This window comes from Coturnix japonica, chromosome 8, assembly GCF_001577835.2.
Source record: "Coturnix japonica isolate 7356 chromosome 8, Coturnix japonica 2.1, whole genome shotgun sequence".
Lineage (NCBI taxonomy): Eukaryota > Metazoa > Chordata > Aves > Galliformes > Phasianidae > Coturnix > Coturnix japonica.
Genome location: NC_029523.1, coordinates 26,048,886 through 26,074,409, shown reverse-complemented (window position 1 = coordinate 26,074,409; position 25,524 = coordinate 26,048,886). Strand labels below are relative to the sequence as shown.

Below are 25,524 nucleotides of genomic sequence, written 5' to 3'. Positions count from 1 at the left end.
GGATTCATTAAATCTGGGGGGAATTTGAGTTCTCAATGTCACACTGCTTTATTACTTTCTTTGGTTGGATATGGATCCCAGGGACACAACTCCCAGCTCACCCCACCCACTGCAGCACTGCGGTGACACCTGGCATCAGCGCATCCCCGTGTCATATTCATTGCCTTCATTTTCTAAAGTTTAAAATCAGGTTTCAGATTCTCACAGTTCAGTCATGAGAGGTTACTCTCAACAGGTTACTTTGCGAACACATTCACTGCAGCTTCTAACATCCACGAACAACAGGACAGAACGTTCTCAGATTTCTTTGATAACCTGTTGGCATGTACAGTTTGTAGCCAGCAGAAGCAATCTGGCTCTCGGTCCATTAGCACAGGGCGGTCACTTCGTTCTAGACGTGACATTTCACCAAGAAAATCAGCAAAATTGATGCTGTTGTTTTCCTTACACTGAAATGTGCCTGAGAAGGCAGCAGGAAACAACTCCCCTCGCAATGCAAACCACACAAAGCTCAGATAATACACGTACACTCCAATGTAGTTACTATCATGTAGTAGCTCAACATTTAGAAGGCCTTTGTGTGCATGGCAATTTTGATCCTTTTATTACTTGGTAATGATATTAGAACTAACTGAAAATATGCACCTATTCAGGAAACACACATACACTCATTTACTGCATGGTGAACTGTTCATCATTAGTAGCATAGATTAGATGACATAAAATAAATGTTCATACCCCAGGTAGTATTTGCAGAGAATTATTGTCCATCCATAATTCCTTCAGGTTTTGTATCTGTTCGAGAACCTCAGGCTTAGGAAAAGAACAGATCACGTTATGGACACATCTATCAAATGTGCCAGTTCAGCATCTCAGCACCTTCAGAGAGTCATCAAAATATCTCCTGCAGTCTGAGTCCCTTGGAACATTGCAGTTCCCATAAGTTCTCTTCCTGCTGCCCGCCATGCGGAACATTGGGCAGGAAGGAACCCACCCCCCACAGCTCAGTGCCTCCATCCTACGTGCAGTCGCATCATGTGTTTCTATTACAAAAAATAATTAGTCAATAATTGGAAGGTAATTTATTTTGCCTAAGCTAACTCTATTGAATTTTCTTTTTCTTCTTTGATGATTAAAATCACTTTTAATTTCCAGGTTAAGTTAATTAGCGGTCATTTTGTGCTATTTGTTCCTGTAATGATTAATGATTCTTTTCTTCCAGTCTTCACTGAGGTTAACGCGGATAATCATTATTCCTCCTCTCAACTTTCATTTTCTTCTCAATTCCTCTTATTAGACAGATACTTTCCCAAAGGCAGCAGACAGTGGTCACAACACCTTAATGCCTTTCAAGCACAAGTCCAGCCCCCCGAACACAAAATGACACAGGTGTTTGCTGAAAGGGGCATTTCTTACCAGTTCAGAGAATTCATTATTGCCCAGATCAAGTCTCTCCAGCTGAGTCAGCTTGTGCATCGACCTGCAACAGATCAGGAAACATCTAAGATGGAATTTTTCCTTGGAAACAGTCAGTCAGCTTTTTGCTTAGACAAGAATAAAGCCCAAGTGATGCTGCTGGTGTAAAAAGAGTTAGATCAGATGGACATCACTGCAAATGACAACAACACACTTCTGCTTTTGGACACCAGCTAAAGTTCTGGAACTGGAAAACCAGCAACAAATACAAGAACATAAAAGTAAACATCAAATCTTGGTGCACTTTTGCATGGTTACTCAAGGAAAACGACTCACCTGTGAGCAACTGAAAACTATCAATTGTGGTGACTAAATTAATTTGCAAACTTTTGATTGTTTTCTTTATGAACTTCTAAAAAGCATTCTAGCTTTTTGCAGCATGAATACAAAGGGTGGCTGTAAACCACCCTAATGCTGCAAGAGCGTTGACCTCCTGCTGCAAATGGATGAAAAGCAGCATAGAGGTTTCTAACTCAGGGATCAGTTTGAGATCCCAGTTTGAGACCACAGCTGGGCCAGAGAAGAGTGATGCAACATCAGCCCCAGCAGCTCACCCTCCTGCCCTGCATTATCTGAGAGAGAGAGGAATAGGAAGGCAGCATTTGAAAGCAAACGGAAAGTTCATTTCAAATGTACATTATGGGTTAAAGGGCTTTAAAGTTAGAAGTGACTGGGTGAGATTCTTGAGTTAAGGAAGTGAATGGGGATAAATCCCCCCTGTTTATCTCCAAATTTACGCTGTGATAAAAAATGGTTCTCTCAATCACATGTGAGAATCACACGTGGCATCCAGGCACACCAACTGGGAAAAGCACTTAGAACCTACAAATATGAATACAGATAAGCCTTTAAGAACACACAGGTGTTTAAAAAACTGTGCTCAGAACACACCACAGGCATCAAACCAAAGAAGAAATCCCAAAACAGCAAAGATAATTTCAAGATGGAAAGAAAACTGCTGAGCAACTCTGTAACATGAGCTGAAGGATGGAAGGTCCGGGATGGATGGAGTACTGTGATTGCTCACACTGGAAGGATGTTCTGCTCGTGTGTGACACACAGCATTGCTCACATCCCTACCAGATGCATATCACTGCCACTTCACTCACTCTACAGTGTCAGAATCCACGATTGTACAAAGCCAATTCAAAATTACCACAACACTAAAGATTAAACAGCATCTTCATGTGCATATATCGATCTCTATGGTTTATGATGAGTGACTTGATGTTTGTAAATGATTTTGAGTAGCACAGTCAATACTTTATAAAAGAGATTATTAAATTTAAACCAAATAGCTTCATAAATATTTCCTAAAGATCATAATCATTTTAAGAAACTGAAATAATGATGCTTATGTTCCTCCAGTGCTGCACTAAACAAGGCGTGTGGGACAGGCCACGTGCTGTGCAGGTGGTGCAACATGCCACAATGTGCTGGCGCTGCCACCAGCCTTCCCTCCTGCCGGGGTGTCCCTCACCCAGCCTTGGCTCTGCTGGCACCTCCTGGCATTCCTGGAGGACAGACTGGGCCAGGATCACAGAATCACAGAACCATTCAGGTTAGAAAAGAGCTCTAAGATCCCTGAGCCTTAGGGCTCATCCCCACTGTGCCTACTGAGCACGTCCCTAAAACGGATCCCTTCCAAAAGGCAAAAAGAGATCTCCTGTTATGGGTAAAGTGCAAATGCAATAAATTAAATACTGCCTTTGTTTCCATTAACATAACTGGGATGGCACCTTCCTGCTGCTGCAGAACTTCTTGCTCAGTCCTGGTAGACCAATATGCTCCGAACACAGCACTACGTTACAATGGAGGTAAATTAAAAAAAACAGAAAAAATAAAAGGATACAAACAATTAAAGAATTCAGTGTGAAGCAGAAGTACTCTGCTACATAGAGGCCTTCTGCAGTACTCAGAGTTGATCCTAATCCAAAAATTATCACAGTTGCTACTGATGGCATCTCTGCCATTGACCCTTTTATCTCTGTGTTCTGTATCAGAAGTAGAGCCAGTCATTAGAGATGCTACAAGTAAGCAAGGGAGACTTGCTTTGACATTTCGATTACAGGAAAATGATGTGATGGGGTTGGGTAGAGAACACTGAGGCACATTTATTATGAGAAAACTTCATGTTTTGTTTTCTAAGATTTAAAAAAACACACAAATGTTTGACAAAAATGCAAATTTCATCCTTCAACAGAAGGCATTTTCTTCTAAACATGTTATTGAGATGAAAAACCTTGTAGATAAACACACACTTGGCTCTCAAGTTTCTGAAATCATGTATTTTATTACTTCCTTCAAGTAAACAGCCTCCACAACTGACCTCCTGCATTCCTCTGTCTTTCAGCTCAGCTTCAAGGAATGAATGTTAGGGTCACAACAGAAGATCAAGCACTGGATGTGCTTCTGTACTGAGAAATTAATGACCTGCAGAGAAGAGTTGTTAAAACACATCTGGGCCTCCTGGGTGGAAAAGTAATGACTGTTTTTGGAAGACAAGGTGCAAAACACGATGATGGAGTTCAAGCCTAATGTACACAGCGGTTAAATCTGAAACAAAACTTATCAATATAACTATGATTAGTCAAGACTGAGTGCACATGATTAAACAAAGTGGCTTTTTATACACTGTATGCTGACCCCCCTTCCTTTTAAGTCAGTAATATAACTCTTGATTGATGCTCTCCAATTCCCAGCCTGCTTCTTACTGTATTTTAGTTCCTACAGTATTCATTACTTTGAAATATTATTGCTATAAAACCAAAAGAAATGATGCAAATATTTCATCTTTCAGTGGTATCTCTTCAATATGCAAGAGCGCCTGGAAGACTGGGAGCCATTCACAGAGCAGTAAGTGCTCCACTGGCACAACAGATGATGATAGTGAAGCAGGATAATGAAGTCACCTGCAAACATGAAGATTTTCCACTCGTTTCCCCGAAGGGTTCTGTTTGATATTCTGTTCTCCATTAAAATTTCAGCTAACGATGTCTTTAACCCCTCTGGTCCTTTAACTGCTGCAGTTCTCTTTGGAAATATCATGCAAGAGCTGCCTGTAATTTTACAAATCCAGACAAAAGCTCCTTTTTTAAACAAAGCCATAACATTCTCAGACAGATCAGTTACACCCAGTATCTCATCAAATAACTTCTAAGCCACTGAAAATGTTTAGATATGGTTTCACTTGTTGCACTGGAAACTTTCACCATTGTGCCTTAACTGACTATTAGTCCAGTTCACATTTCTGATGCTTCGATACAGGATGTAAATACTGAATACAAGTTATCTCAATGGGGAAAGCCATAACACTGGTAATTGCAAACACTTGGCGACAACAGACTGCCTCACTACCAATAAGATTCTCATGTACGTTATGGGGATCCTTTCCATGAATGCACACTTCCCACTGCAGTACAACTGCAGAACAAATGACTGCAATTATTCAACCACCTCTGGCCAGTTGCTGCTTTGGGAGTTCACCTCAGCACGCGAGTATTGCAGCTTTATCACTGCTTGCACCCACAGATGTTAAAGGTTTTCCCATCAGAGCACTGTCTGAACATACACAAGTATTTCACTTTCACTGCTGTGTTTCATATTTGCATTCTACCTCTGAATGTAACTTTTACTTTAAAAGCTCTGTTTTACAGCACTGTAAATTCATTCTAGTAAATAAATTTTAACTACATCTTTAAAACATGATGGCACAGCATCTCACGGCAGACAAACAAATAGTTTCAGAAACAGCAGCACTTGTATAGAGGCAGATGAATTTCATCTATCTGCTACAGGGCTCTGCAGGAAGACAAAGCACACTGCAAAGGTACCCATGGGAACGAACACCCCATCCCATTTCCTATTACTCTGTGATATTTTTGTCTCCTTCATGCTACTACTTATATTTTTCTTCCCCAAAGATCCATTATACTTTCTTACGAGTGACCATTTTGTGAAGGAGGAATGGGGAAGGTGCAATTATGAGTAATGCTCAGTTAAATATTCATTGCTTCAATGACGTAATGTAATTTAATTAATGTGATAATAAAACTTGAAGCCAAATTTTTCACATAAATCTCAACCCAGATCACATTTGGATCCATTCCTCCATCCATAGGCAACTGCAGGAGTTATATGGAGGAGACTGCAGAGCTCACCGAGGGGTGCATTGTTTGCAGCGTAATAAGCTCATGAGAAACTACAAGTGTGCAAAAACCAACGTAAAGAGGAAGATTAGTGAATATCTGCTGAAAAACCAACACTCCTCACACCAGTTTGAATCACAGTACTGGTGTCAGAACACAAGCAGCTGAGAGCCTTCGAGTTTTGCATCACTATTCCTGATTTCTCAGGTTACATAAATAAGACATCTCACGGTGCAGAGAATTTCCCAGTGCTAAAGGGAAGAGGTGCCAAAAGCGACCTTCTGCACAGCTCAGAGCAGAGCTTGGGCTGGGCTCTGCTTGGCCGGTGGCCCTCAGGGCACTGCTGATGCACTGCAGGGCAACTGGTCAGGCTGTCCTTGCAGAAACATCTGCAGGTACAGCTACTGCATCTTGATGCAGCAACAAATACAAATGTCTCTAAACTCCCCTTGCAGTTTTAACTGTACACAGGGGTTTTTATTCTGCAGATGATTTTTAGTCAAGGAGAATTAAAAGAATACCAACTTATGGTGCTCTGAGCATACTGAGCAATTTCCTTGCGTACCACAGCACAGCCATACCCCGGAAAGCTGAACAGGCTAATTAGATCTCATTAATAACAGTCAGAGGGAACTCTTTGTGTCTTCGGCTCCACAGTGCACCGGGAGGAGCTCGAGGTTCCAGCATAATTAAGAATAAAATGAATGCAAGGTGAACCAGAGTGAGTCTTCATGGTTGTAAATGCTTTCCCCACCCACCACTTTGCTCTGTGAAGACTCTATCCAGAATTTAACCCTGCTAGTCAGGTATCAAATAGAAATCAAACCTGGATCTGCTAAATGGAAGTTGTCCATAGAATCACAGAATGGCCTGGATTGTAAAGGACCACAATGATCACCTCAGCTACGTGCTGAACTCTGCTCAGGATTACCCCAGGTGGCAGAAGTGTCAGCGCTCTTTCAGAGAGCTACAAGAAGTTCTGTCTGTATCGCCTCCCCACAGGAGAAATGGCACAAAACAGCCACCATTACCTCTAGCCAACAGGAATTGGGGCCATTTTTCAGTCAAGTTTGGCCCACGACACATGGCCACAAACTGCTCCTACAACAGGAAAGCCACACAAAGCATTTTTGTGCACCTTCCCTCAGCAGCAAGTTCATCTACTTTAAAACAGCCTAATAGAGAGATGTGTGGTAGTAGTGCCTTAATAAAATATTGGCAGTGCTTTAATAACGCATTGCCAAAGCAAGAAGTCTTCTGGAATGTGATTCATTAAACTCAGCCAGAGTTACTATTTAAAGAAAACAGGTCATCACGAAAGATGAAAACATTTGTAATCTCAGAGTGCAAGAATCAGTTTACATCTTTATCATAAACTAGGAAAAAAGTGGAACAGCCTTTCAGAAATAGCAGTCTAAAGCAAAGCTTTTAAGCCTATATTTAGCTGTTCCTGGACACGTTCTCAGCTGATATAAATTCAGTTCCGTTGACTTCCACACACTTCACACAACCTGCGGTTCTGCAAATCAACTTCCAGAAGCAGCAGCTTGGAGGTGGAAAGGATTCCAGCGTTATAAATGTTGCTGGAATGAATGGGACTAATGTTGTTAAGTCGCAGGAATGATTTGTATGATTCCATTTTCAGGATTAATGAAAATAACAATTATCAGTTTTATGAATAACATTTAATGGCTGAAAAATCAGAATGGATTCTGCCACCTTTTAGATATCTGAATATCTTTCTGAGCCTTTTATTGGCTCACCGCTGCTGAGCTGAAACCAAAGAGACAAACAAGACCAGATCTGCAGCCCTCCAACATCAAAAGGACAAATGTTCGTACTTATTGTAAAGGCAAAGCAGAGCAATATTGAAATAGAGGACAAGAATAAAATAAATTTATCTGACAGTGCTTCAAATAATGTTTTAAATTGCCAAAGATGCTCCTTCGTGATACATGCCATTCTCTGTACTAAAATGATATTTACAGAGAATTGCCAGTATTCAATTCATACAACGTTTAAACTACATTTTTAATGTTGTTTTTCTAATTTATTTTTTCAATTAAAAATGAAGTTTTAGTGATAAAAGCCCCTTCTATTGGTAGATACTTTTAATATACAAACCTAACTTCTGTGAAATACCTGTGGTTATTTTCAGTGTGTTCTCTCAAAGCAGAATCTCATCTACATGACTTTATATTGCTTCACAAACAAGTTACTGCGCGTTACTTCTATATCTGTTAAGACGCTGCTTAGAAACCCTGATCCTCTGTGTTTCCTTTTACAGTTTCACTGCATTTCAGGTACAATCAACACAAATACGGGTTAAAATTATTTCCATAGATGTGTATTCATAGTCATGACAACAGGAACAGGACAGTGCTGACTGCAAAGCTGCAGACACCTTATAGGTGCTCTATTGGATGGTTGGTTTCACAATTTCAGTTGTGACTCAGACTGAAACACGTAACAGATGAGATTCCTCTGGTTTCCAACTGAAATACCTTACATGGAAAATTGTAGATAATAGTGACCTTCTGAGCTTTCAAGTTAGTGGAAGAAAACACAACAGCTGCCTTCGTCACAGAAGAACGTCAAGTATTGAGAGTTAAATATTGTGCAAAAAAGGTCCATTTTTCATAGAATTTTTGAGAAGTGCTTTTGCAGATCTCCAATGCACAGAATTATTGTTTGATCCAAAGAGGGGCAGCTGAAACACGAAGATTCTAATTATAACTTCAGCCATTCAGCAAAGAAAAACAAAACAAGATGATAGACTTTGTAGCCTACAGTAAATAAGCACTGCAGAGCAGCCCAGGAGTGGGGGCCACATCCCTGGGGGTGTTCAGAGCTGTGGGGATGTGGCACTGAGGGATGGGGGCAGAGGGGAGCTGAGAGAGCTTCTCCAGCTGCAACGATTCCTGTGATAGAATCATAGGAATAACCCATCCTTTTTGTTCCTCTGCCAACCATGCACACCTCTGCCCCCATCCATGCAGGAGTTCTCTTCCAAGCTGCCCACCTGGCTGTGTGTGCAGAGACCATCACCAAATTATCCCGCATCAACTTCTGTCCTCTCAGTGTAAGTAAGAGGACATTTTTAGAGCCTTCTTGTATGGGAATGCATGCATACATCCTGCATGCATTCCCCTTCCTGTTTTTCCATTATACCTTTAGCTCTTCCTAATCCTTGCTTCATTGTGAACTTTTTCTAATGAGGTCTCATTCTTTATACAACATCACAAACACTTCTTCATCTCTAGTGGAAATACTTTGACAAAGAACATCCAGCCTTGTCAGGGCTCTGTTAGATGGATGACTCAGACATTTCACATCCTAACAAGAGACTCGTGGCTTTTTTCCTCCAATACAACCACTGACCAAAGAACCCCCCACTTACACCATAATTCCTTATCAGTCCCTCAGTACATGACCTTGCACACTGCTTTATTTAATTTAATTAAGTTTTGATTTCTCGTACTCAGAATACCACAGTTTTTCCAGTTCTCCCAAACTTCCTGAGAAGTTCCATGTTCTCCAAACATCAGCTGCTGAGGGTCCCCTCTTGGTAACATCTGCATGGTACATTATTTGCTAAAAGCAAGGTATTACAGAAAGGACATAAACAAACCCCAGTCGAAGAGCTCTAACACCTACTGTCAAGAAATCAAAGAAGAGATGAGAAGCCACAGCTTTGTGTGGGAACAGTGAGTCACACAGATGAGTACCAGAAACACAAGTATTTTCTCATCGCTTACCAGCTCCTGCTGTTTCTCAGACACCGGTGACTCACCATTTACAAATGCAGTTTCTACAATTTTTCAATTTCACCCATTTCTACTGAAAGAAATCCCACAAAACTCTGAGGAGGTGTTTTCCTCATCTCAAATGGCTCTAAAAGCAAGAACCATACCAACTACTTCTAATTATGCAAAGGCGTTTAAAAAAATACAGGCAGATTGCCTGGTTGCTTTGTGTAAGCAACAGCACATATACAGCCTTCAGCTCTTTTCTGCAGATAGGAAGCACCTTTGGCTCCCCCCAGGAACCCAAAAGGATATAAACATCCCAAAGCATTGAGTCTGGAGTAACACGGCTCCCATACAATCATAAACGTTGGAAAAGATCCTAAATCCAGCCACCAAACCATCACCACCACGCCTGTTAAACAAGTCCCTAAGTGCCGCATCTACACTATGTGGCACTTGAGTCATCACTGTCCTCCCATTGGGATGGCAGTGTGAACTGGTGCCTTGGCCAGCACACTTGGACAAAGGAGGAGTCAACCAAGAGAGGTAACATCTACATTGGTCAGGAGAACTTCATTACTTGCTGCATCTCTGCCACTGGATTGTCTGAGGCCAACTACTAGGATGTATTTGAGTAACATTAGACATTGAACATAAACCAAAAAGGGAGAAAGAAAGAGATAGAGAGGTATATATAAGCCCCTACGAAGTGCAGTGAATGTTTATGACTGCCCTTCAATAGACTACTGGATAACTTAAAAGTTTTTGTTGCTATAGAAATGTGTTCAGAAAGTTCCTCTCCAGCTCAGTAAATCCACGTAGTAACTTTGGCTGAAAAACTGAGGAAGCTTAACTTCAATCGGCGCAATAACTGCATTGCCCTGACACAACCAAGCAGAGCAATGAACACTGGAGAGAGGAACCACCTCTGAGCTTGGTTATGTGCCACTGCTCCTAAAACATCTGCCTAAAAACAAGCAAACAACAAAAAAAGTATTTAGGATCAGGTCAACTTGTGGATGGTCCAGCACAGAGAGCAAAGCGCAGTTAGCACAGTTCAAGCAGCAATCAACATCTTGGGAAAAAAAGTCAATGTGGACATAAAAATATTGTCTATGTCATTGTAAAGTCTGTCTAACATTTCTATCTCATACTTACAGGAAAAAAAGAACTGAAAAGTAATGGTAAAATAAGCAGGTACCCATTGGTAGCACTTGGTTACAATCAATATTCTGGATTCACATTCATTTTGAACACAGAAGTCTGTGATTTTCAGTCTTTCAGGTAGAATATCGGTCTGTGTTTGGGCGGTCTCCTCCTTAATGGAACAGTTATTGAAACTAAACAGCCAGAAAATAGGCACCAGGCCTCAAACTGCCATCAGCAATGAAGCGGTCCAGCCCTGAGCAGTGCAGATCAGCTCCTGCTGCATGACTTAGGGCTGACTCACCCAACACAGAGGTTGTTTCCTACAGTGTAGGCAGCACCGCCATGACTTCACCTCTCTGAATTTTCATTCAAATCATTTTCTATAACTTCCCAGAAGCAGCTAATTGGTAGGAAGAGGTGTACTTCGTGTAATGATGATTAACATAAACAGAAGCACTCAGCATTTATCCAACACTGGGAAAACGTGGCAGGACTTCATGTTATTTACACAATAACCAAAGGAAACAGTACACTGGGCACTGGAGGGGCTGGGTTAACCCCACAGCCCACTGAAGGGCTCTGCTGGAGTATCTGCACTCAGAGCCCTTCATACAAGGCAGCCCCATCATGCAGCACAGGGGTCACAGTTCCAACACAACATTTATTTGGTAAATGGTTTCCAAACACCAACACAGACACCGCTGGCCTGATAATTAACCGCTAGGCACAAAAGGCCTCATTGTGCATTCATACAGGAAAACAGCACTTCAATTTGTACAGGTGAGACAAAGCCACGCAGGCTGGAGCTGCAATTAAGAGAGAGAAATTGAGAAACAGGTTACAGTGGCATGAAAGCTGCTTGTCTGCACCAAGATGGGAGTGCTGAGACAGCTCTGCAAGCATCCATTCATTGCACAGTCACGGCATCAGGAGTGAACCCTGCACATTAATCAGGAGGCTTGTTAACTCCTGCTTCACCACTGTGATTTTCAAAGCAGCAAACTATACCTTGCAATCTGTTACCCTCCCAGCAGCAGCTGCCTTCGTGCTCCTACACATCAGGTTGGGGAGAGCAGCTCCTCCACCCCAGTGCCACCACAGACAGTCTGCAGGGCCAGGGCTGGGGCTGTGCCCTGTCACCAGCCACTCATGGGCACATATCCACGTGTGCACACACTTACGTGAGTACACATGTAACAATGAGTGCTCTAATATATAACAGAGTTGTGAAAGTAATTTCAGTGTATTATTTCTTGCAAATTTAAGAGAAATTAAGAAGGGTCTTCTCTGTTCCACTAAACGCAACAGAAAGTGCCAATGTACTCACAGGTGTTTACAGCACTGAACCAGAGCTGCTGGCACATCCATTGACAGCTGCTGAAAATCCCCAGACAGACTGCACAGAACAAACAACCTACATGGGTAATGCTGAACGGCTGACAAACAAGCACAATATGCCCTGCTGAGGAGCAGGAAGGAAAGGTGGAGGTGCTCACTGTGTGCACCCACCTTACTCATAGTTGGTGTCCACTTTCCCCACCGGCAGCATCTCTAGGCTGAGGGGTGACAGCCTCACAGTGCAGAAAAGAAGGTTCAGCTTGAACACCAGGAGAAATTTATTTTCCCAAAGAGAGCAGCCAGGTGCTGGCATAGCAGCATGGCATAGCATAGGCAGCCCAGGTTTGGCTGGGGGCAGATTAACTGTCCCTGGGGGTGTCCCAGAGCTGTGGGGACGTGACCCTGAGGTTGGTGGGCAGTGGAAGCTCAGAGGGCTCTTCCAACCACAATGGTTTCCTTGTTCTATGATCCACCTCCCTCAATTTGTGCTCAGGAAATTTATCGGTGGGGCAGATTTGCCACATGCCGTCTCACTGTGCACACGCAGCCAAATAAGGAAAACAGAACAGTACGGTTAGCTATAAAAGGCCAGAAAACATCTTCAGAAATGTCTGAAAAAAGGCATAAAAAGTAATAACACATCTTTATTCAAGCACCTCGGGAGCAGGAAACCTGCCAGAAGTCTATGGGAAGGATATAAAAGGAACGCTCCAAAAGAAAGGTCACAGCAGAAAACCTGAATTAATCTGTATCCGGAGTTTGGGCCGGCTCCCATGCTGCAGTGCTCACCCACAGAGTCAGCCACAGGGTTTGTCTTAAGCAGAAATCAGAATAAAGCAAATAGAAAGGAAGAGCAGAATCACTGAGAAGTGATGGAACTCAGGTTATGATGGAACTCAGGTTATGATGGAACTCAGGTTATGGGCTCAGATAGCGTGTGTGTGTCACACGTGGCGCCTCAGTGCTGGGTGATGGGCAGCCCATCAGAAACGTCACAACAACCCCTGCATCACTCCAGGATACGCTGAGGAAGCCACATGCCAGTGACTGCCATCTGCACCAGGCAACTTAACAGAAGCTCTTCTAACATAAAGGGATACTTGAAGAAATATGACACACTGGGGGAATTCAGCACCATTTTTGGCATGACTCAGAAACTCTCGGAGTCTATCAAAAGAGCACGAGAGATCTGCACAGTGAGGTCTACCAAAAGCACGTGTGGAGGTCCATCACCGGGAGTCCTTAACACAAGCACCTATGTGAACAGAGAGGGTCTTCACGTGCATAAAATGGAAGAAACAGGAATTTTATCTGAGCAGGGAGAGGAGCTGCCAGCTGCACCCAGCTCTGGGCGCCTGCTGCTGACTTTGTAAATGACTTTAAAAAGGATGTTGACCTCCAGGAGGTTTTTGGAAACCAGAACATTTGGGCCTTTCTAGGAGGTGTCATCACTGCCACAAACAGGGCTGAGGGCAGGGAAAGCCCCTGGGGCACCTGCGGGACCCAGATCACCACCAGCAGCACAAGGGGCTCTTCTCCCTTGGCAGCCTCCTGCCTTCCCATGTCTTCCAACCCAGGCTGGACCACAGTGCTATCCTGTAGGAAAGAAGCTGGGAATTGCAGCCCTCCACTCAGAAATGGCTCAAACACAGAATAATTAAACACTGAAGCACAAGTTGCCTCATTCAGAACCCACTGAAGCTATCAGGAATTTCTGCACTGAACTTAATTGCTTCAGTTTGGGTGCAAAATGCCTGAAAACATCAGTGGCAATTGGAAAGCCTCACCTTCAGCTTCACATACATATTCAGCAGGGTAACATTTACAGAGCAGAATGCTACAGAGCTACTGGGAGCTGCGCTCTGTTAAGCATCGCCCTGAGCCATTACACAGTGATATTACATGTCATTACAGCAAGAAAAGACCACCTTTACCAAACAGAATGATACAGATTATCCTGGTTGGGTCTTTGAGCCATGGATTGCACCTGCAGAGGTGGTTACATTGCTCAAGCCTCAGAAACTCACAAATGCTCCAGAAATTTTAACAGGAATTGAAGAAGAAAAAAAAAAAAAAGATTGTTTCCTGTTTTTTGTTGCAAAAATTACTGCTTTGAAAAGGCATTAGAAAACATTTGCAATATTGGCCAGAGATTTCCAGATATTTCTTAATGCCCTGAAGCTCTTGGAAACAGTCAGCTTTAACAACCACGTAAGAGAGAAAAGAAATAATTGTTTTTAGAAAGCAGTTTTGTGCAGAGCTGTAGAGTCAACATACAAATACTTTCAGCATTTAAGAAGTAGCAGGAAAACCTTCTGAAGAGAAAGTACTGCTGATGGAGAACAGGAACTCCCCACACTGTACACCAGGAACACAACACTGCACTGACTTCCTATTGGAAAGCATCAGGGAATACACTGATATCGTTGGACTTGTCCTGCATGGAGAAAAATTAGGCTGACAAACTCAACAGCCAACAGAGAGCTCTTGTTTCTTAATGCAAGGTGTATTAAGGTGGTAATGCACTGGAACAAGTTGCCCAAGGAGGCTGTGGATGCCCCATCCCTGCAGGCATTCAAGGCCAGGCTGGATGTGGCTCTGGGCAGCCTGGGCTGCTGGTTGGTGGCCCTGCACACAGCAGGGGGTTGGGACTGGATGAGCACTGTGGGCCTTTGCAGCCCAGGCCATGCTGTGATTAAAGAATGCCACTCTGGAGATCCCTGCTCTGGTTATGGAGCTTCCTTTCAATCAGCAGTTATTAGCATTTACTCATCCGATGATTTTGTAACTAAATTTGAACGTTTGGCACTTGGTTACCATGGATACATTTTAAAACAACCTTGACTTGTTGACTGAGTGGCCAAAAATAGAGCTACGGTAAACACAAAACACATTTAATTGCTGTTTATGCCAAGATGCTAAATGCTTCCCTTAGAAAGCCTTCATGCACATACAGCTGACAGCACAGCACAGAGGACAGACTGCCATCTGCTTTTTGGTAACTTTTCATTCCACTTGATTTAAGTTGCATTTAACATGGTAATAGCACTGAGCAGATGCCACATCCAATGGTAGGATGATATACTTCCACGTTAGTTAAGTGCAGAGGTACAACATTAAAACCAGGCATTCACCTTCTTTTTCATTGTTACTCCCATAGCAGAACCACCAAACAACTACCAATATCAGTAGGTTCCCCTTGCTCACAGTGCATCAAGCAATTTGCAGGATAAGAAGGAAAGCTCTGCAGTACACATAGACCTGCCCCATCTGCCCCAGCTCCAGGTTGTACAGCCCCTCTGGTTTATAGGGCTGCAGGTATTTCCTGACTGAGCTGGTTCTGCTGCAGGCACAGACATGTCACAGCTGGACACAGCCCAGCACTGCACTCAGAATGATTCGCTCTCCCCTCTTTCTGTATGTCACAACACAGCTGTGCCTCCCACCACCATTCTGAAGGACAGTGTGTGCACAAGCAGGAGCCCTTCTTCCCAGTCAGCCTCAGCAGAGCACAGCAGCTTCTGCCGCAGCAGAGCAGAGACTGACTGCCCACAAGGAAGGTCTCCCTTGGTTACAGCACTCAGAGCTTCCATCCCATCGGAGCCATCAGTGGGAACTCACTGAGCTCAGCCACGGCCAGCTCAGTGCTGCTGCACCCAGCAGGGCTGCCAGACACTGCCAGGGGTGGCACCTGGACAAGGTGTGCTGCCCAAGTACAGGAGAGCCTTCTCATTTGTAAGGCTGCACGACTCCTGCCCCACTGCCATCAGCCCCAGTGCGCACACAGCCAGCAGACAGTAATGACCCCAGAGCCACAGCCCTTAGGTGCAAACCAAATTCAGAGCAGAGGAAATGGGATGTTTGCACACACAAAAAGTGTTTTCCACTGGTATCAGAAATACTTCCTTTAGCATAAAACATGACTTTTCTCTTTAAAGGGTCATGCTGGGCCTCTAGGGAAACACCCAAATGGAGCAGTGAAAACATTATTTCCCACATAGGGAAACTCCTGCATATCAGCTTTTAGTGCACATTGAGCAGAGTGCTCAATAACATGCAGTTCAGCGTTAGTAAAGTTTCACCAGCAGTCTACTATTGCCATTCTAAGTCTCACTTACAATGGGGACACACAGCCTCCATTTGGAATGATTCCCAGAGCCGTGGATATTTTTCCATTGGTAAAGATCCTCATATAGAAAACACACAACGCTGGTCTGAATACAAAAGTGTATTCCTGGCTTTATAAAGTGGAACTCCCGACATACAGCACAGGAAGTGTGGATGTTTACTGCTGTAGCTGGCTAGTTTACAAGCACCCATCTTCCATTATAACACTTGCTTTTTGCTAAAAAGCATTAGTACATCATCTTGGAACAGGAGAAAAAAATAGATGTGAACAGAAATAACATCATCAGAATGCTACCAGTTAAATTATTTTGCACTGCAGGAAACATCAGGTCAAAGAGAGTTACATAAATAATCACTTACTTTGGTAGAGTTTTCAAGTGATTTTCCCTTAACTCCAATATTCTCAATTTGACAAGCCTAGGAACAAGAGAAAATAATTAGTTCATTCTATGAATCAGTTCAGAAGCCCACCCATACTGCCTTTTGATATTACTCCTTAGTGAAGTCCATTGGTTCCCTAAGTGTTAGTGTGTGTCTGTGAGGAAAGCTGAAACCACACAAAGCTCCAGATACTTCTCTGTCCAATACAATATCCATTTTCTGTTTCACAGAATCTCAGACTTCCAGTTCTTTGTTATTATAGACACCCACAGGATTCCCCTTTCCTACCAAAAAGAAAAAAAAAAAGGAAAAAAAAGGAAAAGGCCCATTGCAAATCCTGCACTTGCACTTAGCCAGGACTAAAAGGAACACCTCCAAGTGATAAGTGCAGAGGGGTTTACATGATGCTCAGGCAGGCTCCATTCCCCACTCTGCTCAGATGGCTAAATGAGACTGTAAGAGATTAACTGAACATTACTATAGCAGAAGAGACAAAGCAAGAGCTAAAATCTGGAGCAGAGCAATAGGAGAGACACAGCTGAAGAGCTGTGTGTGGTTAGTGAAAAACAGTGCAATTCCTGTACGCTAATGTTGGGAGCTTCAGAGACATGACAAGGATTAGTAAGTGCAGGATGCCAAAGGGATGATATTGGAGCTGCATAAACCTTCTCTGTTCTCCTTGCTTTTATATTCTTGCTTTTGTTGCTTCACCACCCTCAGCCATTCCTTATCTTTCTTTCCGACTCAGACACGTTTTTCTTTCTCTTCACTCCTCAATAGACATACACCACACCGGTATTTTCTGCACTTGCCACAGTTTAATAACACACTTGACCAAGGACAGGCCTCTTTTCTCCAGTTCTTATTTCTGCCCACCTTTTCCCTAAACCAGCAAAGTGCTTCACTTCATCATAGAATTCTTGCTGACATAAAATTCTCTCCAACAGTAATAATTCATCAACATAGGGCTGAGGAGACAAAATCCATACTTTCTGTTGTTGTTGTTTAAAAAAAATAAATTACAGTTTTAAAATGGCCCTTTAAAACCCAAAGCGGGTTCATATGAAAGAGCAATGCGCTTTGATGACTAATTCTTACCTTCCAAAGTTAGCTGGGAGAAACTCCAAAAAGGCATCATTCAGATAGAGCTGGGTCAAATTTAGAAGTTGTGTGAAGCCATCTGGCAGCCTACAAAACAGTTAAAAGCTTAATGCTCACACTGAAGTTGCTATGGAAATAATAACAATGTATATTTAGAAAGAGAAAGATGACTTTCTTTCTCACCCTCTTTTCCTACCCAAATTATCAAGAATTTACCGAGCAACTTTTTGTGGGTATTTTTGACTGCTCTCATCTTTTCCACATTGCTATAACCACATAAAATCCAACTCCTTGGCACATCCCAGTTGTATCGTCCTTTCCTCCCTTTCAAGTTGAGGCTTCTAAGCCAAAGGTGCCTTCCTCCTCCCCTGCCCTGAGATACCGAATTTTTGTTCTTTCATTTCCTTCACTCTTTTTCATGTAACACAGGATTACAACAAAGATATTTGGTATATTTGGTGACAACTACTGCAGCTTTTGGGCAGGAGTAAGGATTTCTGAAGCCCCAACCTGGAGATTATGGCACTGGAGGACGCAGCACAGCTTACTCCCAAACACATCCATTACCAGCCCTCAGGCTGCACCACTCGCACTGCTACACCAACACACTCCTTATCACATGGACACACGCCATGCTCCCACACAGAGCGCAGATCTCTTCACACCCATCTTGGATTTCAAACAGTTGAAAAGCAATTTTTGTTAATTCTGTAAATAAAGTTGGCACTGGGCATCCAGATTTTAGTCAGCTTTGCACACATTCTCTGCACAAGCAGTAATACAAACACGAGGCTCCTGATACTCACTTTGATACCGGATTGACACTGGCTTCAATAATTGTTAAACACTTACAACACTTAATATTCTCTGGGAAGTCTTGAATTCCTGAAAAATATTGAAGGAAGTATTACACGCATATAAAAACTGTTCAACCTGTTTTGATCCTAAATGAGATTGCTTCAGATCAGACAAGATCTAACAGTGATATACATACTTCAGTATTACAGTCCAAAAGGTACTTGAGCAGTAAATGAATAGACCACAACATGCAACGTGGTTTGCAGTACAAATTCCATGTTGATACTTCAGGTTTTCTAGAGTTAGAGTGACACAGTTTGTACTGATATTTGTGCCTTTCATTTCTCTCCCATGTGCCCACCCTTTTCTTTGCCCCATCTCTAGACTTATACTGATATAGTGCAATAAAACAAGGCCCTGCTCCTCTATTTGCAGTGCTTACCAGGCACAACTTACCATGGTGTTCTATGCTAGTAAAGCCTCTGTTTTATTTATTCACTTCATTTGGAGAACAGTAAGTGAGGTGGTTATCCACCCACACTTGTTAAAAGCATCAGGTAAGAAAACAGGGAGTAACATGGAGAAAAAAAAAAGTACATTTTCTAGAACATGGTTGGTAGAATTTGGCCTTCCTTGTTGTTTGTTTACTCCTTACAGTTCTTTAAGATTCTCATCCTTTTGATCTCTTACCATTTTTACTGATATCGAGTTCTCTGAGATTAACGAGGCTGGCGATGGTGGTTGGCAGACTGGAGAGGTCATTGTCTGGTATGCTCAGCTTGCGCAGCGCCTGGCAGTTGAACAGTTGCTGTAACATAAAAAGATACTTCAGAGCGTTTCAGGAAAAATCAGTTTGGAATCACCTTCACAAACTGAAACAACAAATATTACAGAACTACGGAAGAATTCAAACATGCAGAAGTATTTTGAAAGGCCAGGATTTGGGAAGTTGTCCTTCAGGACTGCTCAGCGCACCAGCACTGCTTACATGCGGCCAGAAGGAATTATCAGCACAGCTGGTGAGTGGCAGAAATGCCCAGACACTGCAGAGCGCTCTGCACAGAGTGCACGCTCACTTTAGGAAGAGCAAAACCTGCTTTCAGGGCCTCTACTCAAAGCACAGCATTTTGGACAGGACTGAAAAGGAAGGGCAGTACCACACTCCAGCGTTTGCCTTTGTGATTTCCAGCCATGTTGCTGCAGCCCATAGCAACATACAGCTTTGGTGTGCATACAAACCATACCGTGCTGCTAGAGCTGCAAAATGGAACTCCCTCATAGTAGCCTACAGCTCCTCATGGAGGATATACAGACCTTCATGGCAGCCCTACAGCTCCTCACACTGCGCTCATGTACCACCTCTGCTTCCCTCCCACTTGTGCTGGCAGCGCCAGGGTGTGAGGGACAACAGCGGGTGTTATCCTGCATGTCCCCACTTCCCCATGAGACAATGAGGTGTTGCAGCTGATAACTAAGAGCTCCTCATACCTATTATAACAACACACTAGATTTATCTTTATTGATGTCTCCCAGTACAAGTTTAAACAGGCTTTTCTTTATAGTTATTTATAGAGGACAGTTGCTGTGGGGAGTTTTCATTTCATCTGTGCTTTTCTGCACACTGATTGCCAGGGATTCCACCTGCATCAAAATCAATTCTTTTTTTATGGCATTGATTCGTTTGACTCATGCAAATAGGGTCATATTTGTAGTGGCAGCCCATGATAAAGAGCAAAGGCAAGAAAAAAAAGGTTTTAGCTAAATTTGGGAGGAAATAGAGACTAAGAATTGCAGAATGATACCATAAATCCTTAAAAGAAGAAAAAAAATAAATTAGGAATGAAAAATCTTGTTCCAATGAAGACAGCAGAAAGAAACCCACATCATTATGTTGCTGAAAGTATAAGATAAAAACTCAAGAATGCAATAGACAAAATGAGTTTGATGTATCAATTTAAAGACACAAAGTGCACTGGTTCCCAGAGAAACAGGTAACATTGGTACGTAAGGAGGTAATAGAACCTCTACCTGTGCTTTTCTTCATGAGGCTGTAAAATATGGTCACAGTGCTCTGATGACAGTAAGCTTTAATAGACCACTGAGTCACTGCGGTACGTAATACTGGTAAGTAATAAAAATAGAACATTGACGAAACTGATTTCCTTTCGGAAGCAGTTACTGGATTTCACATTCCCAGAGAAAGGAAAGTCCTGCTCGCGGCAGTTCATGACATGGAACACCAACCTCGTGTGAGGAAACGCGGTGCCTTGTGAAGGAAAAATGGCTTTTTGTCACCTATGGTTTAATTTAGGCATTGGACAGAGCTCGACACATGGCAAAAACTATTTGGAGCAGAAAATTTAAGAAAGAAATTATTTGGACTGTTTCACTTATGGCAATGATTAATAAACTCCTCAGGCAAAGAGGTGTAGATGGTATTAAAAAAGCCAACCAAGGATCCCATTTTTCTTCCCATAATTGCACAAGACCAAGACTGTGTTAAATGATGCATTTACCCACACTCAACACTGATCATAAGGACTTTTGCAGTACACAGTATTTGCTTCAAATTGTTACTTATGAACAAAGAGAAACGAAACGCGAGGTGCAAAAATGGAGCCCTATTCATTTAAATTGCCTCCAGGTATGTATTTATCTGCTGTTTCATTTCACAAATAACATGTATGAATAGATGGAACCACAACACAGTGCAGTGCAGGGCTCAGCTCTGACTGACATTATCACCTTCATTTGAGTTTCATTATTTCCTTTAACTGCCTTTCCCCTTGGCTGTCACCTTACATCCCAATGTACTGTACTCAGCACTGCCATTTCTCTATATACCATAGTGAAGCCAATTTTCAAGAGGCCAAAGAAATATATCAAAAATCACTGGCTAATTGCAAAGCTACACATATTTTTTTTTCAGTATGATTTTTCAATAGCACTATTAAAATATACAAGGTTAGGCATAAATTGTTAATAAAGTGGAAACAGTCCTGAAAGTACTTGTGTTCATAGAGAAATGATCTATGCTCAAACCAGTGTATATTTATGGGGACAAAAAAAAAAAGCCTGCTTCTATGCTGTACTTCCTAGAAGGAGGAGAGATAAGGCAGTTCTCTATATCATTTTTTCGTGACACTTGAAGATTGTAGCTGCCCTGCCTTATCATCTGTAAATAGCTTCTTGATTGAGTGAGTAATCCTCAGCAGTGAACCATCGTATCTGAATATGAGGATCCGTGTAATGGAAAAAGTACACTTTCTACATTGGGAAATGGGATTTATATAAAGTCTCTGTATTGGGTAAGTCAGGAACATATTGGGAGATGATGAAAAATGGATTACAGTGGAACAATGTTTAATTAAAAGACTTGTAAGCATCTTTCATCATTGTTGAGAAAAATTCAATTAAGGAACGGATTACATTACTTCACGCTTCATTATGTAGCTAGCACCTATTATTAATTGTTTTTTCCACTACCTTGCCCTCTTTTGTTTCCAGAACATTCAAGTTACACTAACTTTTAATTTCTTACAGTAAATATTAATCAACAGAAGACTAAAGCATCTGTAAAAGAAGTTTTGTGCAAGAAGGATCACTACAGTAACTTGGTTGTAGGACCTCATTTACGGCTGTACAGATGTCACCCAGGCAGTGTCAGCCTCTTTCCCACAAGGATCAACAGCTCAGCCTTGCCAAGGCTACTTTTCTTAAAGCACTGCTACTGATGCTCCAAATGCAAGACCACCTGCCCCATGTGGCCATGTACTCACGGTCTCTCAAAGCACCACGTCATATTTAGCAGCCCATGAGCAAGCCCTGTTCCAGAGTTGGAGCACACCTTCAATGCACGTTCAAGAACACAGCTTTGCCAACCGTAACACAAAGAACAGAGATTACCTTGGGTAGCTCTTCGATTTGATTGGCATCCAGATAAAGCTCCTCTAACGTGCGCTCGAAGTTGAAGACCTCCTTTGGCACCTGCTGCAGGCCGCAGTGCGAGTAATCCAGCACGGAAACGATCTCCTCCTCACCGCGAAAACAGCGGCAGGGCACCAAGCGGCCAATAATCTTCCTTTTGGTTGTCATCTCCAAGCAGGGCACTGAAAGAAATGGGAGAAAACAGCTTTCTGAATCTATCAATGTGTTTGGGCCTATTTCATCAGAATCAATGTAAATATAGTAGCCCATTAAAGATATATATTTATCCAGCAAGTATCAGTAATCTGCGTTCTCTGTATCTTAACCTGCTTTGTGACAAAGCACAACCAACTGGGCCTGCCAGAGCAATCATGAAAAGCAATCTCAACGTACTGTTTGTTCCCCTACATGGTGACAGAACAAAACATGCCAAGGACATCCCCAGTTCTTGCTTTCTGTGACAATGGAACCAGCTACGCAAATCTTGTGGGTAGGAAAGAAAACATTTTCCAGCTAAAGCGTGCTCTGTGCTTTTGCCCCCTGCTCGGGTTGGGCTGTGAGACAGTCAGTCAGTCAGTCACAGCCATTTGGACTCCAGTTCTCCCTGAGAAACACATATTCTATTTCCCTAAACCAACAGATTTCTTCAGCTCCCCATAATTACTGTTGGGGTGCACTCATTGTCTTTTTGAGCACACAGATGAAGAAAAGAACATGTAAACCACCTGATAAGAAAATAAGAATAACAGAAAGCCATCAGTTTGTTTACCTGCCCTTCCAGCTTCTCTTGTATGATCTCAGGCTGTGGGAACTCAGATAAGGGACTCAGCAGAAATCCCATTAATTTTCCTGCAGCTCAATAAGCTACTGGGAAATTTCCCTGCTGACTTCTACCCGACTCCTGGACCAGACATCAGTTCTGCCCATCTTCTTCATGTACACAGTCCTCACACACACCCCAACCTCATGTGAGGAACAGTTCACACAACAGCATTTTAATATTTTTCAGCAAAATAAGAACGTTTTAAACAACTGCTTCTGAAATGAGCAAACAGAAAGCAGATTTTATATACGTCAAGCAATCAGCATCTCAAAGAGATACCGACATTGAGAAGTTATGCTAACCAGATTATAGAGAAATGAGGCTGTTCTGAAGTATATTACCATAAAGCCTACAAGAACAAGCTCTTTGTTTCCTATTTTGTAAAGCACTTACAAAGTTTTGTAACATTTATGGAAAGAATATACTCAATTTGTCCAAGTGAAGCAAAGCACATCAGGATCCTCTTTCACAGTGAAAAGGCAACCATCTACTCATGCAAAATGTCAGTGGAGAAACACAGTGTGGTTCTGCAAAACAGCTTCCAAAAACATCACGAGTTATAGAATCCAGTGGCAATCTGTGCTTTCCTTTGCTCTCTCACCCATTAAAAGAAGCTTCCCAAACACAAACAGCCCCTTGTCACATAGGTGTAACTGAAGAGAAACAAGTCATTCCTGCCCCTGGACAGAGCTGAGAGGGTCTGCATACGAGTGAACATAGAACATTCATGGTGCTTCAGGTGCTATTGGTGTGAAACACAACATGAAAAGAGGGAAAAAGTATTTCCTTGGTCTGACAATACCCTGCGTACAGCTCTCCAGAACCTTTAGTACCATTTATGTCATTGATATCTGGGAGGAAAACAAACTCAAGCCTTCTATTGGCACTCAGCAATGCCAAGGAGATACATATACAGAAGAAATGCTGTTTTTCATGTTCTCAAGGTGCTGAAGTGAACTCTGTGTGCTCCCAGCTGCCCATTGGCTCATTCTGACTTAAGGGTAGAGCTTAAAACAGAGAAAAAAAGTAGTCTTGTAATTTAGCTTGCGCAGATGCTGAGGTAGGGGGCATAACATAGAAGCAATGAAAGAACTTTCATAACAAAGTTTACATAAACATTAAAATACCAGAAGGCATATAGATATGGAAATAGATTCAATTCATTGTCAAGCTAACATATCACTAAAATTTAGATTATTATTTCACTTCTCATCCTGTGCTTTCCCCCATCCGTTTGCCCTCAGCTCAGAGTTTTTGCCCATTTCTGATTACCCACTCCCTCCAAAGCCTTCTCGCCCCCCAGCACACCCATGCAATCAGCCCATTTGGTAGCATGAAGTCTGTATTTCCCTTCCAGAAGCCATCCCATGTGCTCACGTGAGAGCGCAAGATCAGAACAGCTGATGGCTGTAAAAGCATTGGTCACCCAACGAGCTGTTCACAAGAAAAATGAGCTCAGCTTCCAAGATGTGCTGCCTCTTTGTATTCAAGCAGAGGAAGCAACATTTGCAACTGCGTATTTCAGAGCATGACACAATACAAATAGATGCCCTTGGAATATCAAATTATTTGTAGCTTTTGAAGGCATTTGAAGGTAATGAACAATTGAGTGGTGACATGTACTTCAAAAACTACCCGGAAAAACATCCTTCCCATAGGCATTACAAAGCACTTAGCTCTGCATTATTCTCCTCCACTGTAGGCACATGCATAAAACAAACCTCACATTCCATTTTAAAAGAAAGCCAGAACAATAACAGCAGGATGGAGCAGCTCAAAAAATGTACAAATAGTGACGCAGGGAGAGAATGGCACTAAAAATAGCAATTACAACAGCAAAAGCGTTGTTAAAAATAGGGGGGTTTGCTTGTACAGAAGCAAACTCCATTGCCACAGCCCTTAAAACGCTCCATAATTTCTTATTCAATAAAAAATCAAACAGAACGCTGCTTGGATTGACCAGCAATCTCTCCTTAAGAACAGATGAGTGCAGAAGTAAGGAAGGTACCTGACGCTGAGCTAAGGTGTGCTGCTAATGACCAGTGTGAAGTAACACCACCACAGGAAGCTCCCCTTACCCCACTTTCTGGCAGGATGGCCACAGGAAAGCACGGAGCTGAACATATTTCAGTGAGAAGGAGTTTTGCAAGTGTCCACAGCCTGCTCCTCTATTTACCCTCTGTAATTATAAGTGAAATGAGCAATCATGCAGGAGAAGCCTGCTAGATGTCTCCTGGGGTTCACGCAGTTCTTTGCAATCCATTCAGAAAGCACCAGTATGGAATTAAAGGACCTGTGATATGATGGAAAGAAGTAAAATTTCATGCCCTGTGGACTAATGGTAATTAAACTACTCATTAATTTCAGCGTTATTAATTCCTACCCTGGACTAATCCCAGTTTTGGTAATTACACTTTTCTTACCTACATTTTATTCCTTCAAAATTCTCATAAAGTCTTCCTTTTGTTCTGAGAGTTACTTGCTCTGCGAGGGCTGCACCTTCAGA

General features: G+C 42.4%; 1 protein-coding gene across 16 annotated transcripts in view; it reads right to left on the bottom strand.

Annotated features, from left to right (window-relative positions):
- The window catches only part of LRRC7 (leucine rich repeat containing 7), a 169,574-nt gene that overhangs the window by 44,648 nt on the left and 99,402 nt on the right, over positions 1 to 25,524 (bottom strand). For all 16 annotated transcript variants that reach the window (XM_032446216.1, XM_032446217.1, XM_015870860.2 and 13 more), the window contains 7 exons: positions 22,175 to 22,377; positions 18,959 to 19,076; positions 18,277 to 18,355; positions 17,468 to 17,557; positions 16,349 to 16,405; positions 1,417 to 1,480; positions 739 to 813 (listed from right to left, as the gene is read on the bottom strand). In XM_032446216.1, coding sequence (XP_032302107.1) covers positions 739 to 813; positions 1,417 to 1,480; positions 16,349 to 16,405; positions 17,468 to 17,557; positions 18,277 to 18,355; positions 18,959 to 19,076; positions 22,175 to 22,377 — 686 coding nt within the window. The remainder of the gene's footprint in view (positions 1 to 738; positions 814 to 1,416; positions 1,481 to 16,348; positions 16,406 to 17,467; positions 17,558 to 18,276; positions 18,356 to 18,958; positions 19,077 to 22,174; positions 22,378 to 25,524) is intronic.